Below are 15,879 nucleotides of genomic sequence, written 5' to 3'. Positions count from 1 at the left end.
TATGTAAACCACCGAAATCATAAGTTGCCTTAGTTCATTGTGCTTTGGCTTTGCACATTTGCATACAACCTGTAAAAATAGACATCGGTCTTAAAATAATCTAGCCTATAGAATGAGTTTCTTTGCTGTCGGTAGCCTATGGGCTACTCCGTTTCTTCCTCTCTGTTGAATATGCAGCAGGTAGGGGATGAGCTAGCACAGTCGTTGACATCAACTAACGTTACTTAGTGGCAAGTTAGCAGGAAAGACTGCAAAAATGAAGCAAATTATAATAATAAAAAATTATTAGGCAACGTTAGCACTTGTACCAGCATGCTTATCATCGCATTTGAAGATAAACAGCGGCTATACATTTTGAGATACGTGTGCCCATTTCTAGAAAATGTTCATGCTGTAGGTAGCCAGGAACACTAGTTTTATCCCACTGCACTGAATACTTTCCTTGTTTATCAGGTGTTGTTTTCTCTAAGGATAACCAATAAGCATTAACATTGTGAGTGCAGCAAGCTGACTCACTAGCTTAGGACCTCAAAGTTCTTTTGTACTCAACACAAAACGTCAGTAAATAAGTCTTGAATCCAAAGTTCTTCGTTTATTTATGAATTTAAAAACATAAAGTATAAAAACTTAGGATTTTTACTTTTCTTACAGATTAACTATTCAGTTCCATGTAGGTCAAAAGACTGTGTTGCTCCAAAGTCCAGTGGCTTCTGGCTGTTTAGCAGGGTTCTATTTCTTTTATACTAAATCTAACAGCCAATCAAATTACATTATTCTAGATCACTGGTCAACTGTTTACATTCCAATTTCTACGTTCCATTTGCAACAGGTTTTCTGAGGTCTTACAAAATAAACTCAAAATATTATTACTTCCATAGAAATGGCTTCAACAAACATTAAATGTATGTGTGACTTGTTTTGTGATATTAGTTTGTAGTAAATATACACTTTGATTTGATTAAATGGTTTTGTAGAGGGTAGCAAAGATGAGCTACAGACTGAGGAGCCAGCAGCAGCAGCTGTGCCAGAATCAGGCATGGAAACTGGTACCAATTAATCAGTCACTTTACTTTAGAGAAAGTTAAAAGTGAAAATGTGTGTGTGCATAATTTTAAACTAATGTTAACATTAAACACCTTTTGTCTCTCTGGTAGCTTTCTGGTGGAAGGAGAGAGAAAGAGACAGCAACACTTGATGGGATGGGAGAGCGACAGGAGCAGGTGAAAAGAGATTGACTGAACTCTCTAGGACAGTTGTTTTGTTGACTTAAAATGTAACATACCAATACACTACACAATATTATATATATATATATATATATATATATATATATATATATACTACACACTACGCAAAAGTATTCCCGTATTCAAGTAGAAGTACAGATATTTGTGTTAAAAAATACTCTGGTAAAAGTAGAAGTACTGATTTAACTTCTTTACTCAAGTAAAAGTAACAAAGTATAGGCTTAGAAATGTACTTAAAGTATAAAAGAAAAAGTAGCCTTGCGAATGACAACCATTTTTTATGAAAAGCTGCCTGGACCACACAAGTCTAACTAGAGTGGTAGCTGAGAAACTTCAGTGGACTCTTTTTATGCCATTGCCTACATTTTAAATGGATGTCTGCCAATAGGCCTAAAACATGACATATATGATTATTGTGACAGAGACTGGGACTCCAGGTTAATAAGATTCTGACTGAGTAGTAAGATAGAATTCACAGATCCAGTTTCTCTTCCCCTTAATATTTGAAGGAATCTACGTGTGTGTGTGTGTGTGTGTGTGTGTGTGTGTGTGTGTGTGTGTGTGTGTGTGTGTGTATGATATGGCTTCTGGAATGAAAATAAAGGATTCAATATGAATTCCTAAACAGACAACAAACAAACATCCATACTACTAGTGCCACCATCAAGCCACAATGATTTGCCACAAATGAATGCCGCCAAATCTGTCGAGTCGGTGCATTAAGTGCAACATACAGTATATTCACATCCAATTAGATTAAGCTGACCAGATTTCTAAGACAAAATCCGGGAACATTTTCAGCTCAGAAGCGTAAATACCTCCAAAAAAGATAATGTTTTTATCTTTGTAAAACTTAAAACGGGGACACTGCCCCGGGGGGATCCCTAGACCTAGAGCTGCACTGGGGCACAAGCCCCCCTAGAAAATGTTGTCTATTTTAACATTAAATGCATCAATCTGTTGCACTTTGAAAAGAAATTCAGAGGTTAGACTTGATTATTCTTATGGAAATATTTGTGCTGTAGCCTGAACTGAACTATTTTGCACTTCAGTATTATAACCATGCACACACAGGTGGAATAGTGTTTTCTTCATATTTTTGCATTCATGTCACTAGGAAGCATAGGCCTACCATTAGAAATATATATTCATATTTGTAAGTGGGATATATATATATATATAAAAGCGGGATTGTCTGGAATCTGTACCATTATGGTGGGATACTCTGGCTAAGCTATGCTGACATAAATAGTTCACATGAGAATACATTATAATTGTGGCCCTTTGGCTGAGTCTATATCTGTCAGAGGAAGAGCAGGAGTGCGGTTGTGAAGAAGTTGGTAATTTCATGGTGCAGATTAACACTTTTGCATGCACTGTATCCGTGTCACATTCTCATTAGGGGCTGATCCCCCCTAAAGGTCTCATCCTAGAATCGCCCCTGCTGCTACTTCATAAGTAGCCTACTCCACTACACCTCAGAGGGAAATATTGTAATGTTTAGGCTACTACACTACATTTATCTGAAAGCTTCTGCTTTATTTCTTCACGCTGGGCTTGTTTGTGCAACAGCTCATTGAGTATCGGATACAATTAAAACTATTGAGGAAATATTAAACGAGATCGCTGCAGTCGGCAACGGTGAAATAAGCTAGCTGTTTAGGACGTCAATTGTCCAGGTTGTATACGTTCATAAAAGTGCTCGTTTTGCCACTGACAGACTCAGATTAATATTCTGACAACATTATGGAAAGGATTTCTAAGGAGGTCGATATTTCTGTTAAAGAGTAAGATCCTTTTTTAAAACATAAAAAGTCCGCGAAATTGCGCTAAACCCACCAGACTCCATGTAAATAGTCGGTAATTTTAGCATCGTAAAATAGGCATTCTAGAACATCTCTGAGCTGCACTCACAATCACTCTTGATAGACGACATTTTGTACAAAACTAAAGTAACGAGACAACTTTCTAAAATGTAATTTAAGCAGTAAGGTAAAAAGTCGCCACAAAAATAAATAGTAAAGTAAAAATATCAAAAAAATCTACTTGAGTACTTCCCATCTCTGCAACTCATTTGGCAATGGCTTAAATGTAATGGACGTTCATTAAAGCTTTAGTGCGTAACTTTATGATATTAATAAACGTCCGTTACATTTAAGCCATTGCCAAATAAGTTGCTATAGTTTTGTCGTCATTACTTAGAATTCCTCATGAGGGTTACAGAAACTACAACGCTATAGCTTTAATATAAAATAGTTGTGCACTGGCTTTAAGTTAGTTTGTTGTCACATGTTCCCAAATGAACTATATGCACACCCACAGTTTCCTCTAGCACAGCCAGGCAGGGCAGTTGTAGCTGTGCTCACAGACGGTGGCTGTATACTCTTGAAAGTAGTAATATGCAATAAATGCATCATGTAAATTGTCACATGCTCTCCTTTCTGTGGTGAACTGGACCAAAACAAGCTGTTTGTGTTCATATGGGTCAGTGGGAATGCAAAAACACACCCTACCACAACAGCTGCAGCAGTAATTATTACCTAAATCCTTAAAAATTAAAGACCTAAATCCAGTCCAAATGGGGCTTTAGTTGTGTATATATTCAAGCTAATCATATACAGTATGTATTGCAAAAAACATCATCTATGGTTTGACCAAATGTGATTGACAGTAGCCTGGCAACATAAACAAACATCTCCACTAAAGTACCAGACATCACTTTTTTCCCACTGAGCTCCACCCACTCAATATGAGTGTAAAGAGCTCAGAGAAAAACAAATACAGAAATATTGCAAGCTGTTACAACTAAGGCTGAACCTAGTGTGTTAATTAGGGAGCTCAACATTAGAATGTTTTCAGGGCCTTTAAGATGCTCTTTCGGGATATTTGATTGAGTCTTAGAAAATTTCTCCATGGATCATCAAACCTTTATGTCCTGTATGATGCAATGACTGGTGAAGAATATCACTAGATTTTTTTTTTAGATTCAACTTTGTCAATGTGCAATGTACAAGTACAAAGACAGCGAAATGCAGTTTGCGTCCAACCAGAAGTGCATAAAAAAGCAGAAAAGTGCAATGTGATATACAAAGTAAAGACAGGTGGAGCTTAGGCAGGACAATAAATATATTGCAGTGTAATAAGAGAAGAATAAATATGGCTATGTAATATGAACAATGTATGAACAACATGTACAGATATGTGCAATGGGATAGCAGTGACATACTAGTAGTAAGAATAATATATGCATTGTATTAACAGAAAAACAAATATGGATATACTGAATGAACCATATAGACATATGTACAGCTATGTGCAGTGTGGTAACATTCTAGGAATAGTAAGAATAAGTATGTGCGGGGTAATAAGTATGAAGAGCAGTAGAATATGGCTATGTATAGGTGTAATAGCAGTATGTACATCCGTAAATAAATAAATAAAACAGTATGGGTAGGATAGTGCAAATTGTCTGGTGGGGTGGGTGGCTTAGTAGGTTGATTATCACCGGGATGCAGAGTTAGAGTTCAGTAGGGTGACAGCTGCAGGAAAGAAGCTTCCTCTGAACCTGCTGGTGCGGAGAGACCTGAGACGCCTCCCGGACGGGAGTGGGTTGAATAGTCTGAGGTTGGGGTGAGAACAATCTTACACAAGCATCGCTTGCCCTGGATAGTCTCGATGGAGGGGAGTGAGGAACCAATGATGCGTTGGGCAGTTTTCCCCACCCTCTGTAGTGCTTTCGGGTCATGGGCAGAGCAGTTGCCATACCAGACTGTGACACAGTTGGTGAGGATGCTCTCGATGGTGCAGCGGTAGAAGTTCACCAGGATATGAGGAGACAGGTGGACCTTCTTGAGTCTCCCCAGAAAGAAGAGACACTGGTGAGCCTTCTTGATCAGGGTAAAAATAAAGGTCCTCAGAGATGTGAACACCCAGAAACTTGAAGCTGGTGACACACTCCACCTCAGTCCCGTTGATGAAGATGAGGATGTGTGTGCCAGCTTCAGACTTTCTGAAGTCCACAATGAGCTCTTTGGTCTTCTTGGTCTTGAGAGCCAGGTTGTTGTCAGTGCACCACAAGGATAGGTGCTGGACCTCCTCTCTGTAGGCCGTCTCTATCACCCTTTTTTTTCATGTGTTCCGACTGGACAAGTTTGGGGATTATTAACTTCCTCTGGCCGCAGTTCCTGTAACTTTCAGCTCCTGCTTCAGGGCAGGGTCTTTCCCTTTTCCACATAGGAACCTATCCTGACTCCGCCAGATGGATTGCTTTGCATTTGCTCGGCATATCCATCTGGGAACTTTCTGTTGAAGAACTTTTGGGAAGGGGCGAAAATACTGGTTAGATAATTGGATAAATTATCTGTCTATCACCACCTATGTTGTTTTTTTGCTCTTCTTTCAATGAAGGAATACTTTCTAATTCGGATAAAACTTGCACGACAGCTACGCTCATCTCATCCGTGGAAGCTGCCATGTTGTTTAGACATGTTGAGAAGTGACTGTTCAGTCACACCTAAACCTGCCTCAAAACCAACACTGATTGGTCGGTTGTTTGGCGAACGGCTCCATATTTTCTCTATTTCAAGATGCCAGACTGATCTGCGAGTAGAAAACTGGAGCTTGCGAGATCAGGACGGTCTCACGAGGCTAACAGGAACCCTTAGTGACCTAGCAATGTCTGAAACACAAACAGTACATATTCTTCACCGTCTGTTGCAATTTGCCTATGTATGCTAACTCATAACACAAACATCACGCATTCAACCAGCTAATAGTTAATGCTAGTTAAACTTACCCGTCGTTTTGTTTGGCTGTTGCGCTCTGTTCTTTTATCTTCTTCCATCATATTAATTAGGATCATATTACGCTGGAGCCTTTGTCTTCTGTGTTTCTCTATTAAGTACTCCAGCATAGTCTTTAAATGCCGCCGTTCTAACTCCGTTTATTCTTTATTCTGGCGCTAAAGTCAAGTGACGACGCTATAATGACCATTGCCGTGCTTGCATCACTCCCTTACCCCTCCTACCAGTTCCTATGGCCACTTGGCCAGTGCGAATGCAAATGGAAAAACCGGTTTTGGGGAAGAGTAGTTAGTAGAACTGTTTAGAAGTGGACTGTTTCTATAACTAAGTTCCTGTAACTACTTGGTCAGAAATGCAGGCTCCATCGCATAGACAGTAAAATAAATGGACCAACAGTTCCCGTTGCTCTGGATGAAGACCAGTGAAGGCTATTAGAAATCTCAATCATTCCGAATCTTGCAGAGACAGAGAGCGTAGGTATATGTAAGGAGATAACATAAGCACAGGCTAATTATTGCTAACTAAAATGCTAGTTAACATTAGTAATAAAACTAAACAGCTAACTGTGAGCCGAAACTGCCAGCAAGTTTCTCCTGTACTGTACGGTGTCATGGGCTATTTTCCATTCAGCTTAAACACTCCCAAGAAACTCCAGGACACGGCTGATTCATTTCCATGAAGTTTACTGGGAATTTTGTGAAACTGCAATACAGTACAATGAGATGTCTATATTATTAATTAAACCCAAATACACATCAACAGTGTAAATAGTACCGCCTAGCTAACATAGCAGTGTAGCCTATATAATAAACACAATCAAGCTAGTAAAAACAACCAGCAGTAATAAACATAAAGCCAACTTAGCCTAGCACAAACGAATTAGCTTCTTAGCCGTCTCAATAATCTTACTAAGTTAAAATAAGCAGTAACCTAATGTTACACAATGAGAAATACTTACAGACGTTGCCTTAGCAAAAAGGGAGAAGGAAAAGCGACTCAGAAACTGGCAGCTGATAGAGCTCACACATTCCTGTAGCTGATTACCGCATGGCAATTTTACTTACTGTTTCCCAACATGCACTGGTACTACGTTACTATGGTTACAAGCTAAACAAACCATACTGAACTGCTGAAACGAAGTAGAACACATTTTCAAGTGGCATGACATACGGTAATTCCTCTACTATGCGACAGTAAGTTGTTAACTAAGATATCTGCAGAATTATTATTTTTTTCCCCCATTGCAGATTTAGCTCCTGTACGTTCACAAAATTCACATGCATAGCTATTTTTAACACAGCACCCTGTCAGCGGCACAGCTGATGCTGATGATCCAAACATTTCCAGTAACAGTTAACTTAAGAGCGTGAGTCGTTTAAAACAAATCACTTTATATCAGGGCTGGACTGGGACAAAAAAATCGGCCCTGGTATTTTTGGCCCAGGTGGCCCACAGCCTCCGTTATTGGTCAGACACATTCCCTACAGACAGTCCTCTTTAAATATGCATGCATTCTATATGAGAGCCTAGTGTTCTGCGTTGTGATAGTTTTGGATCATTCTAGAGGGGTCTCAAGACTTATCTGTTGAACTTACACTTAATAATTAATTAATTCTTTATTTGTGTATTTATGCTATTTGTTTATTTTTTTAATTATTGATATTTGATATTGTATTGCCATTATGGTTATTATTATTTTTTGCTTAATATTGGCTTAGCAACTTTTAAAAACTGTTTACTGTTCATCATAACTATTGTAAGATTCATATTTTGTTGCTCTGGACAAAAGTGAACGCTAAATACAATAACCATAACTCATAAGCTAATTAAGCAATTCAAGGAACACTGATGCATGTATTAACACAGAATTTATAGATCACACAGACTTTTCAGCTACCGAACAGGCCAACCGCTAGCATTTTGGCTTAAGAAAGTGGCCGTGTATGTTTATACAAAGTCCAGAGATGGGAAGTAACTAAGTATTTGTACGTCGTTACTTCCCAGTGCACAACTATTTTATATTAAAGCTATTGCGTTGTAGTTTCTGTAACTCTCATAGCAGGCGCGGATTAATGCACAGGCTACGTAGGCTTTTTTTTTGTTTTTCGCCCCATAAAAGTGTTAGGCCTAGATCGGCGGCCCATTGTTTTTTTTCAATTGACTCTGGGTTGGCCAAAAAACACTTTAGTCAAAAATATCACATAGACTATTTTTTTCCATACACCCCCTACTTTCACATTGAAATGGACTAGTCCATAATGGTGCGCGGCGCAAAAGATAAACACACAGTGACAGGAGAACTCAAACAGAGACGAAGCAAGACGAGTCTAAACGCGAAAATTAAACAAAGTTACCCGACGGCACAAATAAAAGAAAAAAAATGCCGATAAGTATTTGGCAACGCTGGCAAGAATGACAAACTTTCTTTACGACTACTGTTGGGGATACAGACATGATGAACAACAGTCCAAAGCAATGAACATGCCGCTACAGCAGCAGCTGTGAAGTGGCACTAGGTGAGGATAACGTTAACCAAGACAATGAAGAGGACAGCATATCTTTAAACAGCACCCTCTTTGGGATTTCTGCCTGCATGCAGTTTCGTGTGTGCATCTGCCAGGCTAGAACAGTGATAGAGATCATGGAGAAGAAATGCAAAGGAGGTGCAGAGAAGCTGCGTGAGAAAAAGAAACGCTGCCAAATGTGTCAAATGGACAGACATGTTTTCGCCAACATCAGGACCTCCATCAGCTCCCGTGGCGGACGATAGCGGTGCTGGTGTCGGCTACAGTGACATGCACAGTGAGGAGGAGACTCAGGAGGAGAGGGACAGAGATGAGGGAGTGAGGCTACAACCTGCGGTAAACACAACTCCCCTTAAAACACTTAACCCCTTGATAAAACTGAGCCAAAAAAAGTGGTGGACAAAAACTGTTGATGATAACACTACAACAATAAACGAAGGGTGAGGCTATTTGCACCCCTGGTACAATTAGCAGTGACTGCTATTTGTACCCTGGTACAATTAGAAGTGCTATTCGTACCCTGGTGCAATTAGAAATGAATGCTATTTGTACCCTGGTGCAATTAGAAATGAATGCTATTTGTACCCCGCCAGTGCACACAGCAATGTGTTCTATTAATACCCCCTCTGGTACAAATATCAACGTATGCTATTTGCACCCCTGTGCATTTAGGCCTACAGTACCTTGGCATATATTTACACACAGTTATCCATACTACTCATGTGTTACACCTTTTTGGAATATTATCGCTCTGACATTTTTACCCTAACCATAACCAATCCCACTCCTCTTGCCTAAACCTAACCAACCCAACCAGAGCAGGCATATTCATGAGTCTTCCCCTACCACCCTGCAAAAAAAAATGACTTGCGCAATTGCATGCAAATTATACAATCCAAAATTACAAAATCAAAATCGCCTCATAGAGGAATCGAACTCCTAACTCCCATACCAAAGATAAGCATTTTAACCACTCACCTAGCAGGGCCAGTCGCATATAGGTGTAGAAGACTTTCTCGTAAAAAAGGGAAAGAAAAAGAGAAGACTCTCCAAAAGAACAGGGTTCGAATCTCACCTTACCCAAAAAAATTGTCCTGTATTTAGTTCAGAATATTATGCTACAGCATGTCTGTATTACACAAAACAATTGTATATAAAGTTTTTAACCGTTTAATGTTAAATTTAATTCAATATGTTTCTGAAAAATGATGTGGCAACAATATGATAAGACCTTGTGATTTTAAGGTCATGACAATAATACTTTTACATGCTGCTAGTGGTAAAAGTTGAATTGAATAGTATACTACCATATAATGATACAAAATTCCAAAGCAATGTATATATTTATACATATAATTTTATTTCATTTTCTATCACTTTTACTTCCTCAATCAAATATCAAATATCAATAAGTCATAGTAATGCTCCCAAGATATTTCATAAAGAACAACATCATTCTTAAACACAAAATAAAAACTGACACACATTGCTTATTTATATAATTCATATGTTATATATAAAACAAATTAACAACTAAATATGGGTATACATTTACGGAATAATTTATTATTAAAATATTACACATTTACACACAGAGGGAACACTAGAGTGCATGTAAAGGTGCTGAGAGACTATGTGAGGATAATGATGATGATGATGATGATGAATCAGACCAGACGTCCAGTGAAGGTGAATACAGTTAAATTAAACTAAAGATCACAATTGCTTGGCTATGAAAACAGAAGAAACAGTCCTGACAATGCACAGTGGTGTGTCTTGTGTGCGTGAGTGCGTGCGTGTGTGTACATGCGAGAGGATATATTTGTCGTCTGGTGGGTTAGCAGTCCATTTGTCTGTCTTCTCTTTGAATCTTTGTGTCTCTCAGCCTCATAGAAGTCCGACAGTTTGAACTCCCCCCAGGTCATCTCCTTCCCCATGCCCTGTGCCTTGTAGGGGGAGAACACTCTGGAGGGGCAGTAGATGTATTTCCCTGGTACCCCGGGGAAGCTGTCATGTACAGTATGTGAGGGCTGCCAGGGCCCTGCTTTAGGTGTTGATGACAGAACCTGCACAGGCGACCTGTTGGAAGCTGCACTGCTGACTTCCTGTTCGCCCTCTCCTCTGACTCCATCTACGACTTCAGCTGACTGTAGACTAAACAGTTCCTGGTCATCTTTTTCTGCTGCTGCTGCTGATGCGGCTGCTGCTGCTGCTTGATGATGATGATGATGATGTTGTTGTTGATGTTGTTGTTGTTGTTTAACCAGGATGTCTGACCCAATCCGCTCCACTGTAGACCGGCTCAGAGACTCCTCCTAGTGCGGAGCAACAGGTGGAGGGGTTGAGAATGGCAGGAGCATATATTTATTATATAGTTTCTTACCAAACTCGGACAAAACATGCATCAAAAATTGTTTGTGGATTGTGTGAAAAGTTGTTTGAAATAAATTCAGTTAAAAAAACAGTTCAATTTGTTACATTTATTATATATTATATTCCCCCATAGTCTTGACATTTTGCATAGGGTAACTGATTACTAATTCAACCTTATTAAGCCTATTAAGCCTGACCATTACCTGGTCTGTAGGAGGATGGTAGGTAGGTAGGTCATTTGAATGACCTGTATCCATGAAAGACTGCCTCTGGTAGCAGCTGTGTGCTGGGACCGCTGGGACCGGAGCCCTGCTGAAAGACCACTCCAGCTGTGTGATCAGCACCACTCCAACTGGATCTTCACTGGTCTCCTGCAATACAGTATCACATATAGTGATTTAGTCAGTCTAAGACTACAGATCAAAATAGTTTGCATTCATTTGCTATTGGGTCATATTACTCTCAAATGCAATTATACACATGTTCACTGTGTAAATCCCTACATGCTAAATAGAGCAACCAACAATCACAATAACCTGTCACACATAAGATACATAATAGATATGTGACATTTTTTTTAAAGTTGTAAGCTAAATGAGGAACAATTCAATTTCCTCACAATTTTAAACACATTTACACTGCAAGTGTCAGACTGAGCAGAATATGGAGCATGCAGGAGACAGACTGGGGCAACAGCCTCCCCGTGTAAGAAGAAACGGCATTAGAGTGTGGGGTGCTGAGGGGGTGAGGAAAGGGCATTAGAGTGTGGGGTGCTGAGGGGGTGAGGAAAGGGCATTAGAGTGTGGGAAAAGGCGACGGCCCAGTGAAATATCAAATGAGATAAGGGCAACAATTACACTTCAATCAACCATGGCCTGAGCATGACAGGCTGGGTGGAGAGTGCAGCCTCTTTTCTTTTTACCTGCACTGTACAGCAGTTCCTAATAGTTTTGCTTTTGTATATCTTTTTTTCTGTACAAGCTTTCTTTATGTATATTTCCTATGGCTGGTATGTACACACAATGACAAGATACATGTTCTGTTGAAAATGTTTTTGTTGACATCAATAGTATTCAGCTGCCTCAATATAAAATGTTAGACTTCGGACAATATTCCATAGTGGGCAACTATCACACTTTCAGATTACACTGTCATTAGACAGGATGTCTTTGCATTTTGACTGTGTTGGTCCAAGCAATAATTAATAATGATTTTTTTGATGACACTTAGTTATTCATTGATGGAATTATTTACATTTGAAACAGGATTTCATTATTTTGATTGAGTAATCACCTTTTATAGGTCACATAGATTATTGGAATGCTGAATGTGCCATGTGGTGTGAGAGTTGTACTTAGAGTTTTGACAATTGTAAATTTGGTTCAGTAAATGTGCCAAAGAGATTGAGAAAAACTGTAATCTGGATTACCTGAGAGTCTGTGGCCACCAAAGCAGCAGGGCAGTGATCCTCGGTCTCCATAGCTACAGCAGCTGGGATGTTGGGCTGTACCCTGTGCCTGTCACAATTTAACACAACATGACGACAGCCTGGCTCCACATGCTGAAGTCCACATATCATCTGAGCTGAGGAGGTAGAAGGGGCTGGCAGCGGGGCCTTCAGCCTGGCTGTAAGAAGATTTTGGTCACAAAAACATTCAGGTCATTCATGATGGTTTAAAGTAAGACAAAACAAATAATAACCTTTCACAGAAGCAACAATCCCAGAGGAGTCATCAGGCTCGGCAGGTCTGGAAACCATCGCTGTTGGCTCCGTCCTGTGTGCTGTAAAAACAATTCAGTGTCATTTTCCTCCCACAGTCAAGTCTGTTTATGCTTCAGAATGTGTCTTTACCTGTTGTCTCTCTAACAAACTGTGAGTACAGACTGAAAACTAAAAAAAACTTAAATTCTGAATTGCTATTTATTTGCAATGACAAAACACAATGCTTTTAAGAAAACAGGTAAAGCACAGAAACAATATGAATATATAGTAAGCACACTGCCTGTCATTCAAAGATGTGGCATGGCAAAATGAAAATGCCAAATCCTTGAATGACAGCCTGAGAAAAAGCATGCAAAAAAAAAGAAAACACTTACCATCATTGCTGACCTGTTAATTCCTTAGGTTAGTGGGAAAGTAAGAGAACACAAGCATCAGAACAGGCCTGAACACGGCCAAAATAACAAACTAGTTGAAGGAGAACAGTAATAGCCGGAGGATTCTGCTGAGAACAGAATCCTCCCTCTACAATGATGGAGAAAAACCTGTTGGTGGAGACACAGCCGGGGCTCTGGAGACTGCTGCTGGTCCTGAAAGCACAGGTGACTTCTAGATTAGACTACAGTACTATCGTAAACAGTAAGAGTTTAAAAAACACTCTGTTAATTAAACTATCTCCACCTACTTAGTTCAGTGGCAAATTTACAGGGAGACAGATTCAGCATCCCCCTCTCCAACTCCTCGTCTTCCTCCATCTCTAGAAGATTAAACAATAACAATTATTGTGTGTCAGGTCATAAAATACTAAACATCTGTATTTGCATATTTTTGTGTACTGACCTAGAATGCTAGATGTAGGCGGTGTAGGGGCAGCTGATGTAGTGGAGACTCCTGCAGGTGGTGGACAGGACTCCCCAGACTCAGCCCCCTTTGCTGCTTGAGGATGTACTGCTGCAGGTTGTACATTTTGCTGTTTTTGATGCACTTTACTCCTACGATGAAGGCCGCATATCCATCTGTCCCTAATTTCCTGGAAGCTCCTGGCATAGTCCAGAAATGACAGCAGGCTGTCCTTGTTGTGTCCCTGAGGGTTGAAGGTCCCATCTCTCTCCTCCTCCTCTACCTTTTTCATCAGGTAGATGGTGTAGCCAACATCGTTTTCCAGGAGCCACCTAAACAATTTACCCTTGTACTTGCCAAACTGCAGCACATACTCCCCCATTACCTCCAGTCGGTCAGACACATCCCCTCCCCGCTCAAAGACCACAGTGAGAGCATTGGTCTTCACAAGGTCATGTCTCTGAGGGGGAGACTTGTCCTGAAGAGAAGGGTTCTTTTTGATCCGCATGGCCTCGTCAGAGGGATCCTGATGAACTGATGGACCCTTCCTGAAAGACACCATAGTCTTTCCGGGAAAGAAGTTGGTTGTCTTCTTCATTATCTCCTGTGCACAGCAAAACACAATGTATATTATATAGTAATAATCAAAATATAGTCATACTGTTACATAAACAGTTATTTATTTTAACATCAATCAGCATTTGTAATGACTAAGTAACAACACAGATAGATAGATAGATAGATAGATAGATAGATAGATAGATAGATAGATAGATAGATAGATCGATCGATCAAAATGTATTATTCACATATTAATCTATTAACAATAATTCTATATGCTGTTTGCCATAGCAAATAAACCCCATCTTAGACATAAACTGTATTATTTTATTGAAAATATACACAAGAATTGCCTGAAACACGACTGTAGCTAAATAGTATCCATATTATATAGTAATAATTAAAAAGACAGTCATACTATAAACAGTTATTCATGTTAACATAAATCTGCCTTTTTAATGACTAGGTAACAGCTAGACAGACAGAGAGATAACTAGATAGACAGATAGATAGATAGATAGAACAAAGTGTCTGTGTTTAACCTATTATCAATTTAACCCCATTTTAGACATACTGTAGTATTTAGCCATTGAAAATATTCTGAAACACGTATGTAGCAGCAACATATTAACAGTACCTCTGTGTTTAATGGTTTGTAAATAAATAAACACTATGAAAGAGTCAAAGAAAGCACAATAGCAATGTCTGTAAGAGAGATGTGCAACGTAACATCATTACAAGTAAACGTTACTGTAAACGCTGACATGTACATAACGTTACATGAAAAACATGAATGTACTGACGTTATTGTTAGCTAACGTTAACGTTACCTTAGCTAAGTAAACAACAGTTTGAACCTGTCAATCAATCCTAAAATAACTAACAGTGTATAACAACAGTTTGCCCATATATACAACGGAGACACGTTAATTTAATACTTACGTTTGATAAGTTGACAGCTTGTAAGACGACAGAACAGTTGAAAAAACACCGTATATCGACAAAAACTCCGTGCACTTTATCTCTGTCTATGATGCGACGTCTGTCACTGTAAGGAAACAAGGAAAAAGAAGAAGAAAAAAAAGAGTCTCTCCTTAACTCTAGCCACAGGGGGAAACAGCGCCCCCGAAATCCAGCTTGTGGCCACAAATATATGACAGCCGTAGTTTAAGACTTACCATAGAGAATGAATGGTAAAAGTTAAGAGAATTAAGCCCTACTATTCAGCGGCAGTTTACACGCGAGCAACGTGTTTTTGTCGTTACGTCACAGGGTGTGAATAGCTCAGCTGTGTGGCCGAGGCTATTCCGGGTGCAAATAGACACTCCGATAAAAGAAATAGGCATGCTATACTGTATAATTGCATTAGTTTGGCTAAGTGCGCGGGTATCTGAGTGTTGACTGATCATTTTCTCACCGTTTTATTATTAATAGGCTATATTAGCCTGCCTTTCATTCAACAAAGTAGCCTACATCTTAATAATAAGCAAAACACCACCTTAAGGTTCATCAAACTTTAAGCTTGTGCATGGGCATTTGTGTCCTTAAAGTAGCCTAGATAAACGTTGCAGATCATGCAAACTTTCTTTCTGCATTGGCAGACAAAAACTCATGATAGACCTCTTCAAATTAAAGCACAGGGTCTCTTCTGTCATGAAATTATATATATATATATAGCTTGTTTTATGATTCATGAGGAGTATACCATTTTATTGTATTAATAAATGGCACTTTTTTGAAGTATTTAATATCTCAACCCTCACTGATTCTTGCTTACTCATTACATGGCGTTAGTATTTTTAAGGAGTAGG

General features: G+C 39.3%; 1 protein-coding gene across 1 annotated transcript; it reads right to left on the bottom strand.

Annotated features, from left to right (window-relative positions):
* Nucleotides 1-9,913: 9,913 nt before the first annotated feature.
* On the bottom strand, nucleotides 9,914-15,301 carry LOC114573318 (uncharacterized). Its single transcript, XM_028605450.1, has 9 exons — nucleotides 15,247-15,301; nucleotides 15,011-15,116; nucleotides 13,508-14,111; nucleotides 13,353-13,424; nucleotides 13,213-13,257; nucleotides 12,649-12,729; nucleotides 12,377-12,573; nucleotides 11,151-11,318; nucleotides 9,914-10,889 (listed from the first exon to the last, which is right to left on the bottom strand). The coding sequence occupies exons 3-9, from the start codon at nucleotides 14,103-14,105 to the stop codon at nucleotides 10,305-10,307; spliced, it is 1,746 nt and encodes a 581-aa protein (XP_028461251.1). The 5' UTR covers nucleotides 14,106-14,111; nucleotides 15,011-15,116; nucleotides 15,247-15,301; the 3' UTR covers nucleotides 9,914-10,304.
* Between the last annotated feature and the right edge of the window lie 578 nt (nucleotides 15,302-15,879).

This window comes from Perca flavescens, chromosome 18 (assembly GCF_004354835.1).
Source record: "Perca flavescens isolate YP-PL-M2 chromosome 18, PFLA_1.0, whole genome shotgun sequence".
Classification (NCBI taxonomy): Eukaryota; Metazoa; Chordata; class Actinopteri; order Perciformes; family Percidae; genus Perca; species Perca flavescens.
Note: the sequence above shows the minus strand (reverse complement) of the source record. Positions and strands in the feature narration are given on the sequence as shown.

Bases quoted from the DNA above. Each gene is read 5' to 3' on its own strand.
- LOC114573318 (XM_028605450.1), bottom strand. From the start codon at position 14,105: ATGAAGAAGACAACCAACTTCTTTCCCGGAAAGACTATGGTGTCTTTC. The intron at 13,425-13,507 runs GTCAGTACACAA...TTAATCTTCTAG, and splicing joins GCCTACATCTAGCATTCTAG to AGATGGAGGAAGACGAGGAG. The intron at 12,574-12,648 runs GTTATTATTTGT...ATCTTCTTACAG, and splicing joins GATTGTTGCTTCTGTGAAAG to CCAGGCTGAAGGCCCCGCTG.